This window comes from Talpa occidentalis, unplaced genomic scaffold (genome assembly GCF_014898055.3).
Source record: "Talpa occidentalis isolate TD23 unplaced genomic scaffold, MPIMG_talOcc4v2.1 talOcc4.10, whole genome shotgun sequence".
NCBI lineage: Eukaryota > Metazoa > Chordata > Mammalia > Eulipotyphla > Talpidae > Talpa > Talpa occidentalis.
Window position 1 is genome coordinate 12,876,612 of NW_023600993.1, and position 12,211 is coordinate 12,888,822.

The 12,211-nt window shown below is 47.0% G+C and overlaps 1 protein-coding gene across 5 annotated transcripts in view; it reads right to left on the minus strand.

Annotated features, from left to right (window-relative positions):
* Positions 1-12,211, minus strand: part of RFTN1 (raftlin, lipid raft linker 1) — a 163,627-nt gene that overhangs the window by 28,206 nt on the left and 123,210 nt on the right. For all 5 annotated transcript variants that reach the window (XM_037524760.2, XM_037524771.2, XM_037524764.2 and 2 more), the window contains exon 6: positions 9,223-9,426. In XM_037524760.2, coding sequence (XP_037380657.1) covers positions 9,223-9,426 — 204 coding nt within the window. The remainder of the gene's footprint in view (positions 1-9,222; positions 9,427-12,211) is intronic.

A 12,211-nucleotide genomic window follows, 5' to 3' on the forward strand; every position in this document is an offset into this window, starting at 1 on the left:
ACACACGCACCCAACATAGGACATGATGCAAGAACTCATTTAAGCAATGAAGGTGTAAAGGAAATTCCGCCCCTGCAGAAAACATGAAGGGAAACACTTTCTGCAAACACATTCCCCCCTCCTTTTTTTTGGTTAATGGCTCCTGGATTCACTGTGATTAGAGATTGTGGGAAGAGGCTTGGACTTAGCAGGTGTTTTGGGTCCACACACTCTCACAAAAAGCAAGGTGACCCCTTTCATCTGTGAAATGGACTTGCAACAGAGACTGCCTCCTGGTCCCTAGATCTAGTCTACAAATCACTGCTCAATCACACTTACCGGCTGAATCGTGTCCCTCCAAATTCCTATCCTGAAGTTCCAGCCTCCAAAAGGACTGTATTTGGAGAAAAGGCTTTAGAGATAAATATGGCCCAATGAGGACATGTAGGCTGGTCCTAATCTGACAGCACTAATGTCTTTATAAGAAGAGGAAGAGACAACAGAGCCCCTTCCCCTCGCCTGCACAGAGGAAAGTTCCATGGGGACATAGGGAGAGGCAGCTGTCTGAGAGTCAGAGAGTTCTTTCAAGAAACTGAACTTTCCAGCCTCTTCACTTTGATCCTGGTCTTCCTGAACCATGAGAAAAGAAATGTCTGTAGTTAAAAAAACCTAGTCAATCTGTGGATTTGTTACAGCAGCCCAAGCAGACGAAAACACATAAAATGCTATACTATTCTGGTTTTAAAAGGACCACTCATATAATGTGATTGTTTTTTTTTCCAGGGAGGGAAGAGAAACAATTTCAGAACATTCTCCAAATCACAGTGGAGTTCAGAAACTGTCAGTATTTTCCAAAAATCACAAGGATAGAGACCTATAAATACATTACAATCTTTAGCTTCTGTCTTCCAACAGACCTCACAAACAAAACCAAAAGGCCTTAATAAGAGAAAATTATTTGCAATAACAAAAACAACAAACAAAAATATATGGTTAAACTTGATATTTTTTATATATAAAATGCTTTACAAATCAAGAGTTGAAAATACCAACATACCACTAGAAACACACAAAGGATAGAAACCAGCAGCTAATTCATTATTTCACCCACTTATCTCTCTCGCTTGCTCTCTACAGCCAGTAAATATTGAAAAAAAATTTCAACCTCTCTCCAGTTAGTCATATTGTCAACTTTTGAGAAGAAAAAGTCTTTTTGGACCTCCCTAGTGGCACAAGGGGTTAAGACGCAGCACTACGAAGCTATCTGCAGCCACTGCAGCACGAGTTCGATCCCCGGCCAAGAGGTGACCCACATGGCGCAGCAGACCTCTCCTGTCTCGCCCGCTGCTCCCCTCAGCAGTGTATTTCAGTCAGTCTGCCTGTTCTGTTCCCCACTCTGTCTCTGGTATATCCTCTCACCCCCAACACCTCTGGCCTGTACCCCAGTTCTTGTATGCAAGTTAAATAAATTAGATTTTCATACAATGAAATGCCACACTGTCCCCTAAAACAACATAGGAATTGAATGGTTCAGAAAAATGCTTTAGAGACAGGGTACAAGGCTACAGTGTACAATGCCTGTGAATTTTTATGTGAAAAAGATTAACAAACAAATGCATAAAATGCCAGTAAAGCTATGAGTATAATAAACTATGTATGATTCAATTTGGGGGGGTTTGTTTCTACTAAGTTAATACAAGAGTTGATTCTGCATACTCCTCTTTGACAACACAACAAAGAGGACAACACAAACGAAACATTTCAACACAAAAGATGAATTTTCCTTTTATCTTTTCTACATGGATCTTGAAAGCAGAACTAGGACTTTAGAAACGTCGGGGGAGAAAATTTGAGAAATTTCTATAATAAATTCCTAGAATGCGTGTCCTATATATCAAAAGAACCTTCCTGGAGTAGTCTGAAAATGGAATATGAGAGCTCAGAAGGAGGAGCAGTGAGGTTCATTTGAAAACCTTCAAACTCACACAGAAAATTTCTGGACATTCACTCACTCCTCCTAGCACTCAGGAGCACCTCTGAGGTGCCAGGTACTCTGGGTGGGGGATCCCTGTAGCTCTAGCAGCTGCAAGACTGAGGCAGAGCTGCCCCCCCCCCCCCCGCCCCGGGGCTCACCATTCAGTGGGGGAAGGAAAACCAGCTTAATGCCAGAGGCGATGATTGCTATAAGAATACAGAGTGGGTGAAGGGGACAGAGTGAGGATGGAGGCAATGGTTGGCTACTTTTGAAAGAGGAGTCCAGGGTAGGGCTCTGCCCTGAGCAGAGACAGGAACAAATGTCACAAGCCAGCCCCAGGGGTCTACAGGGCTTGAGAATTCTAGGGACGGACATAGTTGAATAAAAATGCAGAGTGGAAGAGGGGCAGCCAGGACCAGAGAAGCAGCAGAATCATGAGAGAAGAAAGTCAAGCCTAAGATGACCGGTGGGGAGACCTGCCAATGAGGGGCTTATCCAGGTGACTTCCATGACCCGTGGGATCATAACACGGAGGATGCAAACAGAGGTTTGAGAAGCACACTGTGCAGATAATCTGTGTCTCTGTGGCCACGCCCCAAAGAGCCAGCTGGTTCCAGGAAGATGAAAGACCGACAGAGCAGAGCTGCCCACGGCAGGCTTGCTTAGGTCAATGGACCCCCAAACTTTTAAGCCCAGCTGACATCAGCAATGCTGCCTCCAGGGAGCTGCTCCAGCCAACCAGCAAATCCATGAGAACAAATAATTACTGTTTCCAGACACTGAGTTCTGGGGTCATTTGTTACACAGCATGATTGTAGTAATAGCTGACTACTATGATGCCCAACTTGGACTGGGACACAGGAGACCAGTGCTTAGCCTGGGGGTATTCCTGACTATTCCAGAACGATAGAGATTATCTGCCCAGCTCAAAAAATCAGGGCTGTCAGGACAATTCTTGGAGCACAGCAGTCTTATTCCAATATTATCCCAACTTGAACATAATAATCTATTCCAAGTGAGATCCCTGTGGGATAAATCAACACTATGCTTTAGTGTCTTATTTATTTCTTATACTGAGATGCTGTTATCAGTCTTTGCAAAGGTACCAACCTTGCCTCATCTGCTCTGCTAAAAAGATTCTCCCAAGTGTTTGTTCAAGGTCCTTCTAAGAGACATTTTACATAAGGACCAAGGGAAAAACAGAGCTGATCTTCAGATGTACCAAGTATTGATATTTTGGGGTCCAGGACAAGCATGGACCATATAGTTCAACTCACTTTTTTTTTTTTAAAGATTTATTTATTTATGCATACAAGAGCTGTGGTACAGGCCATAGGTGTGTGGGGGTGGTAGTGGTTAAGAGGATTCACCAGAGACAGAGCAGGGAACAGAACAGTCAGACCGACTGAAATACACTGCTGAGGGGAGCAGCGGGTGAGACAGGAGAGGTCTGCTGCGCCATGTGGGTCACCTCCCTGGCCGGGGATTGAACTGTGCTGCAGAGGCTGAAGATAGCTTCACAGTGCTGTGAAGCCTCTAGTTCAGGTCACTTTTAACATTCTGGGTAATACAGTTCCAACTGGAATTCCAGCTGCAGTAAGGATGCCCTATGGAACTCCTCTGGATAAGGCTTTCCCAAGTGCTGAATGGGGATGCTTATAGTCAGAAGATATTTGATTCCTTTAGGACATCACAGCACACCTTCCCTTGAAGCTTCTACAAAAACATGTTATGTCCAATTTACAAAGTCTCAACAGAAAACTTCTAAACCCTTTGAATGTACCTATCATGTGCTTTAAGTATTAGGTGCCCTAATTGACATAGATAATATGCCAGTGTTAGGCCTGCCAACAGCAGTGTCCAGCAGTGCTGAGGTCCAGAAGGGAGACACTGCCACTCACCCAGACTTTGTCTCCCAGGTCCTGCTAACTTTCCCTCTTTCTTCCCAGGTCACAGGCCTGGGAGGGGGCTGCGTGGTCTGTGGGGAGAGGCAGAAAGTCAGATCCAACCAGATCCTTATTTACCATCTGCTCACCCAGTGCCTGCCTTCCAGCCTTTCAGCCTCTCAGCCCACTGCTCTGCTATTCTGACTCCAGAGTGCTGATTCACCTACTTAACTATGAAGCAAGTTTAGAAGCACTGTCAAAATTTGGTCATCTGTAACAGCAAAGAAGTCAATGAACCACAGATAGCAGACAGCTGGGCTTTTAAAGAGCTTGTTTTGACGGTCTCGTCCACCCCCATCTACTTATTACCTTCACAACTCAGCCTCATGGTAATATGCACTGAGCTGGGTATAAATAGATCTACCTTGGAGTGAAGGGTCTGGATGTGAAAAGGTTAAATCGCCTCCATCTACGGAAAACATTCCATTATCACTGCATTTTTTATTAAAGTAAAGATGCTTCCCTACTGTGCACAGAAAGCCATTTGCCCTGGTGTAGTATAAATATTTGATGTTGGTCTTTGGGCAAAAGGCCACCTTAACATTCCAAGCTTATGATTTACAAGAAGGGTGTGGAAAGAGATTTACCCTCTTCTCCCAAGAGGTAAATTCTACCAGGCAACTGCTCTTTGCGTGTGGCCTTGGAGACATTAGGCTGTCTAGCAAGTTCACCTTCAGGGTCCCCCTCAGGGATGTTCTCTGACATCTAGCCTGCACATGCACCCCAAGACAAGTGCTCCTCATATGTGCTCTACTCTTGTGGGACTTGAACAAAACATTACTATTCTCCTTTAAAAAAAAACATGGACATAGACTGACTTCACTGTCCACTCTGCGGCAGTGGACACAACAGGTGTTTGCGGCTCTTGGAGGGGCCCTTCTCCCTGTCAGATGCTACATGGCACTCACGGCGCCATCTTGGATCCAGGACTGGCATCACCATTGGCATAACTATGACTGCATAGGTCATTGTGCCCACATGTAATGCCTTGGCAGCAGGAAACACTGTCCATGTGACCCCAGATAATGGTGCCAGGTCACCTCCCAATCAAACCACAGCTGACTCCCAGGCAAGAGCCAGAGAGTGAGCAAGTCTGCAGTCTGCTTCTCCTCTCACTGCTCTAGCCCTCGGCCCATCATCTGGCTTCTGCAAACTGAAGGGGGGAGCACTCCAGAGCTGTGACTCCTCTTCAGTCACAGAGAGGTGGACCTGCCAGCTCAGGGCCATTTTACTGATCAGACAGCGAAGGAGCAAGGTGCTTGCTGGCTGTGCAGGCCTGGCCCAGGTGTGTTCTGTTTCTCGGTGTGCCCCCCCGCCAGCCCCAACTCTACAGGGGCTAGCATTCCTTCCTAGCAGGTGAGACTAAGGAATCTACAGAAGTTAAATCACACTTCCCCAAGGAGGGCCAACTTGCACTCTGCCTGAAAACAGCACTCTTGCTCCTAGAAGAGGAGGACAAGGTCATCCCCTGTAGTGCCGGTTGCTAAACTGGGTTTTGGTTTGGACAACTTGCTGCAAAGAACATTTCTGAAAGAATGGAAGACATTTGAATAAACAGGGCTGAAAAAAGATGAGGGACTTGCCTGGAGGGGAGAGAGCCAAAGGCCCAGTCGGGGGGGAAGGAGGGAGAAGAGGGCAAGGCCAGGAGAGCTGGTGGTGGCGGCTGGGATTCTGCAGGCCTGGCAGCCAGTGGTTTGAAACCAGGCTCCCGGGTGGGTTGGGTCCTCCCACAGTGACACTCAGCCTTACCCCATCCTCACCCTGGACTCCTAATACCCGCCAGGCCCTCACCAGCAGCCAGCTCAGCAGAGGGTTCCCCCTTCTAGCCTTTCCCACCCTCCAGGAGCCTAGATTCTGGCCTCAGTCTCATTGGCTGGCGCAGTTCTAGGTATCTGCCATCTGACCAACCCCTGCGTCCATCCACACTCCTGACTGGGGACCCAAGTCCTGCCAGTCCCCAAGGATGATGCTGAAGCTCCCCTCCCCCTCCCTGAGGGCTCCTCAAGGCATTGCTGGGGGCCTCACCCTCTCAAAACTAAGTCAACTCCTTCCTCTCCTTTTCTGCTCTCCCTAAGTTCCCTTTTTTTTTTAAAAAAGATTTATTTATTTATGCATACAAGAACTAGGGTACAGGCCAGAGGTGTGGGGGGTGAGAGGAGTCACCAGAGACAGAGTGGGGAACAGAACAGGCAGACTGACTGAAATACACTGCTGAGGGGGCAGCGGGTGAGTCAGGAGAGGTCTGCTGCTCCATGTGGCCAGCTCCCTGGCTGGGGATTGAACTCGTGCTACAGTGGCTGTGGAGAGCTTCATAGGCTGAGTCTTAACCCCCTGAGCCACCAGTGAGGCCCTCTCCCTAAGTTCCTTTTCCCTGCCCTCACCCTTCCTTCTTCTGATTACTTTCTTGACACTTAGTAGCTGGTGACCTTGGCAATGACTGCCTTGCTCTGGGCCTCAGTTTCTACAGCTGAAACAGGAGCACAACACACACACTTGACTGAGTTGTGGGGGTTGAAATGAGCTGCCGTTTGACCTGCTAGACCAGCATCGGATGCTAGTAACTGTGGGGTGTCCCTTATCATCATTTTGCTTCACTTTCACCTGTGCCTTTAAGCGTGCCAGGGCCCAAAGATGTGGCCTCCTGGCCCAAAGACACAGATCATTCTAAGGCTTCACAGGGAATGCTGGAGACACAAGCAGGAGCTCACGCTGGAGGCTGGGCAAGTGTTCCTGTGTCCTGGGGGTAAGGACTTGCACACAGAAGCTTGAGGATTAACTGACTAAATCAGACTAAAACATCACCTTGTTTATAGGACAAAGTTCTCTTGAGTTTTATGACCCTATGGAAAATACTTTCAAGTACAAGTATCCATTTAAGAGTCAAAACTGGTCTCTTGCCAGATGGCAAACAGCTTAAAGATGTGCTTTGAACTCTGCCAGGTTTATTTGTAAGGACACTAATTATCTTATTAAAAATAGGTTCCTTCTATAAATATGATGAGCTTGTGCTTTTTTTTAAATTCTGGGAAAAGAACACAGGCGTATTTTGCTCCTGGCCAACGGAAATCTTGATTCTTCCAGAGCAGAAATGCCCGCACCCATGGAGTAGTTCTCCCAAGTCACATTCTCCCTTGTGTTTGAATTTTGAGTGGGCTTAAACTGACTTTATTCTGAGAATTTCTGAGCCACCCCCAAGCCGGCAGGAGAGATATTGGGGACTTGGGACTTCATGGCTGCACTTGCCAGGGGAAATTTCATGTTCTGTCTTCAAGGCAGAAAAGCTAGAGTTAATGTAACCAAAGCCAGGGGAGGCTATACCGGCATTTTAAACAGTCCAGTTAAACCTGAACTTAAGAACTATATAAATTATCTGTGTCTCGGGACTCAATTTGGAGAATGGGGTAAGGGAGAGGAGTGAAGGAGGTTAAGTCAGTCTTGACAGCCACGCAGCCAGAAAGACAATGAACTGGAGTGGCATTGTGGATTTTCAAGGTGTTCTCACTTGGGCAACAGGGCCAAAGAGAAAGCTTCTTTTTTGATGCCCTAATTCCTCTATGGGGGAGAAATGACCAGTGGCCGCCTGAGTAGCTGCAACCTCAGTGCCTCCCTGCACATCTGAGATGTCAGTACAACTAACCATCAGTTGGCCGGGGAGAAGCTGAAAACTATGCATGAGCAGACAGCCTCTAAGGACATCAAGAGGAGATAAGGAGCTATTGTTGCTACAACCCTAAATGCCCTGGGTGTTCCTGCAGGAAGCTGGGGTGGGGGGAGGCAAAGGGTTCCTCCCAGGTCTTCCCTAATGCCAATGGGTCAGGGCAGCCCAAGCACGTCTGCCACTGGTGTTTCACGGTACCTCTCAAAATAGCCCATGACAACCCTTCATTTCAGGGAACTTTGCAGGCAACCAGGGAAGGTGCCCTTGTGCAGAGTGAAGTTACCCACTTTGTCTCCAGGGAACAGAACAGACCCTTCATTAGTGGTGCTGAAATGGATACGCTAGAAACTAGAACTACACTGGCCACAGGCCACATATGGTTATTTAAATTTAAATTCATGCAAATTAAATACATCTTAAAAGTCAGTTCTTCCATCATACTAGCCACATTTCTAGTGGTCAGGGCCACGTGTGGCTGGTGGTTACCGTGTTGGGCAGCACAAATATAGAACATTCTGGTAACTGCAGAAAATTTCGATGCTGCTGCTTTAAAGGATGTATTCTTAATAAGCAATCAACTTTCTGATGTCATCCTTCTCACAAATGGTGTTGCTCACTGTACAACACTTGCTGCTATTCTATAACATGTTAACACTGATACTGGCATTTAGATAGTAACAGAATTTGCATCCAAACTTAAGACCTGTCTGTGCTGTGCCAAGTTCCAAGGCTTTGGATGATTTCAAATATGTACTACCAGAATTAAGACTGATGTCCCCTCTAAGGTCTGCTGGTATTTTAAGGCTTGCACATAAATTCAAATCCAAATGCTGTTCCTGACTCTGCTAATTCTTGGAGAGAAACTGCTTAACCACCAAGATGTGGGGCTGTCGATGCCCCCTGCCAGGATTTGCCGGGATCAGCAAATTTGGTGTTACGTTTCATTTGCTTAGGAATCCTGTGACAGCAGCCCTAGGGACCCACACATGCTGGCTCCACTCCCCAGAGTGCCCCCCAGCCTTGAGGCACCCCAGTGACTTGACTTGCCTTCACATGAACCTGAACCTCATTCTTGACACTGCACACTTTCCTATGGAGGGCCGACTTGCACTCTGCCTGAGCACAGCTGACAGCAAGAGTGTTACTCCAAGGAGCACCACCCCCCAGAGATAGCCCATTACTGGGTGCCAGGAGATCCAGGAACAGTGTATGTTCCCACAGAGCTTACAGAAAACAGGCTGTTCAGTTCATTCCCTGCTTTTAATTCCAAGGTGCTGCCTCTGCTACTTCAAACTGTAATAGTGTCTACAAACAATTTGCACTTTCAGAACGCATGATCCCAGGGGGTAATTAACAAACCGGGGGAATCATCTTTTTAAAAGCCTTTAAAAGCACCACCGATGGAGGCCACCATCAAGGAAACTGAATCAATTCTCCTGTCCCAGTCATTTTAGATGCTACCTGGCTGTCCCTGGGGGTGGGGGTGGGGGCACGGGTTGTGGGCTCTGTGGAACATTCCTCGAGATGTGTTAATTACAAATCAAAGGCTGCATGTTTATTAGCTGCACAGCTTTCTGAATAGGGCAGGCTCTGCGGATGGGTTAAGATGGCAAGAGGGAGAGGCAGACGTCACAAGGGCCACCCAGGGGCTGGGTCTTCCATACCATCGATGATTCCTAGGTAGAAGACCGCGTTCACCAGCACGCCTCCTTTCCGGAAGTGGTCACTCATGTGCTCCAGCCAGTTGGCGTCCAGACCGCTCACCGTCTGGCCATTCTTGGAGACCCGGAGAGGAATGGTGACAGGGTAGTACTGCCGGCACTTTTGATGGCTCTTAGGTTTGTTGAACAGGGTGAAGATTTCCATTTCTGTGGGGTTTGTAAATGGGGTGGGGAGAGAAGTCAGATAGATAATGATAAAATCCTGCCTCACTGGGTCTCGTGGAATCTTTGAGAAGGCTGAAAAAACAGCATCAAAGATAAACTGTTAACTTGCACCGTTGCCAGATAATAAAACCTGATTCTAAAGCCGAGCTTCGAGTTGGGGGTGTCAGTTTTGAATGTGAGATATAATGAATAGCTGTGATCTGGGATTTGTTTGTGCTGGTAGGTGTCGGAGAGAAAGACCCAGTATGCACATTTCTAGAAATTCACATAAAGATGTGTTTTGGAAGAAAAAGCAGATATATTTGGGCCAGAGTTGGTCTTTAAAAAAAAATAAAGTACATAAAAAACAAAATACTGCTATAGTTCCAGGAACCTTGTACACCCCCTGAACTATTTATAAACTGTGGTGGTGTTTCCTGGGGCCAAACCCATAATACTTAATCAAGTGCATCAAAAATACATCATTGATAGGTAAAAATAAATACGTTCCCGTAAATGAGGGTCCCTGCCTGGAGTGGTAAGTTGCTCAAACAAGCCAGGCAGGCTCTGGGAGAGAAGTGCTGAGCTTTCCATTCTTTCATTTATCACTCGGGTCTTCAAAAATCAATACTCCCCACCATCCACCATCCTGTGCCTGTGGTACGTGCTGCTGGCCATGGGCGAGCAGCATCGGCCTCTGGGAGTGAATACCTGGAATTGCAATCTAAGTCTGAAGGTCTATTTTTGTTTGACTCGTTCAGTCAAGCAGTCAGAGCTCACTCAGCTTAAGAAGCTTTGCTAGCACAGCCTCATCAGGAATATGCTTTGGCTTCCAGAAGTATCTATTTGGATAATAAGAAAATCCCCACCCTTCTTTCAAAGAAACATTTTAAAGGTCATAAACAATGGTTGACACCTGGCCTAGACCCACATTCGGGGACACTATGGCCCCTATTTCAAGATTTAACAATTTAGTATCCAAATACCAGCTGAATTATTGATTTTTAAAACAGACGTACTTTATTGAAATAAATGCATCTAAAGAGTAAAAATGTATCCTGTGGCCATAGGGAAACAACTACCACTTGCCATAAACAGAAGGCAACGATAAGGCACCTTAACACCAAATATGTCCATCCATGTAGCCTCTAAAATTATCTCATGCAGGGATTGTATTGTGGGAAGAAGGAAGTCCTTTCACAGGCTATGTGTGAGCAGGCTGAGGAGCAAGGCTGGCCCCCCAGACCATCACCTAACAGGAGCCACTTCAAGGAGCTCATTGGGCAGAAGCAATCAGGAAATTACTTACAAGTGGCACCGAGGATTTATGCAACCACCTTTGGTCGATTCAATAATCACCGTGCTCAGTCCGGGCCCAGTGAATGTTTTCACATGAGAAAACGGGTCTTGGTGCACAGTGATCATAACACCAAATGATTTCACGGCTCTGAAATGCGAACTTCAGGGGTGGAGCCACGAGGAGAAAGGTTTGTAAAGGAGAGGAGGCAAGTGCTGGAGCTGTGGGGTCCAGGAGGTGAGTGAGATGATCCGGCATCTCCCATCCTGGCCCCAGGGTTCCAAATAAAAGCTGCTGCTACTACTAAAGACAAGAGGATGAACAATGCTTAAGGAGTCGCACTTCATTTGGATTTCTGCAAAAGCAGGCCCTGCGAGCTTTTGGTCACACGTGGTTTAATTGGGAAGCGATCCCTGGAAAGAGTGAGGGAATAAGAATGGGAAGTAGGGATGGGATGAAAGTCAGTGAAGGGTGTTAATGAGCGGGTTGCCGCCATGGCAACTGGGGCTCCATCCTGGGACCCTGGGACACCGTGTGGACCACACCTCAGGTTACCCCACAGAGAGGCCAGAAGTCTGAACATTCATTCCCCGGGACTGGGGGCTATGTGGAAGTCTACATGGATTCCCTGAGGCCTCAGGCACACTTCCATATGTGATCATACAGTAGAATGTTCTGGGAATGGCCTTCCCTGGTCCAGCAAGCAAGAGAGCTAAGCCCTTTGCCTGGACCTAAAGTGAAGCAGCTAAACTCTCACCCAGCGTTCAGCCCCTCCTAACAAGCAGAGTCAGATAAAGATTTAAACAAGGGGTACCTAGTCTTTTTCCATCCACAACGTATTCTTTAGAAACCAGGGAAGTCACTGAATCCCAGCCTTTGCCTCCTCTGCACACAGACAGTATGAACACATCTTTAGGTTAAAATAACTTAGGACCAGAAGCTCCCTCACCTCCCTGTCAAGAGTAATTCCACTGCTTACATCAATGACTCACTGTTCCTGTGCATACAAACCAAACTCAAGCATGATGTTGGAACAGTTCTCACAGTCAGATCTGTCGGACTGGTTCCTGGGTTTGAATTCTTACTTGGATTATCTGATAGAAGATTATTTCTGTGCATAAGAGAATGCCCACAGGCAGAGATGAGGGGCTCTGTCTCAGGTGACCCCAGGATGGGCCTGAGCCCCAGTCGGCATGGTTGCTGCAGTCCAGCCAAATGCATATGAAAGAAATCACAGCTTCAGCTTGGGGAAGTGCATGGGGAATCCACAAGCAGCCAAAGAGCAAAAATACGTGACTATGTGATCACATACAAGGGTTCCCCCATGCATTTGGTCAGTTTCGAACACAACTTTCCCAAATGTGTCATGAAACAGAAAAAGCAGAAGGGCAGAAGCAAGAAGTCTGGGGTGGGAGGAGCGAAGAGGGACAAGGTAGAGGGGCTGGCAGTGCCCAGGTTCTCCTATCAGGCCCTCCCCGGGCACAGGACTGA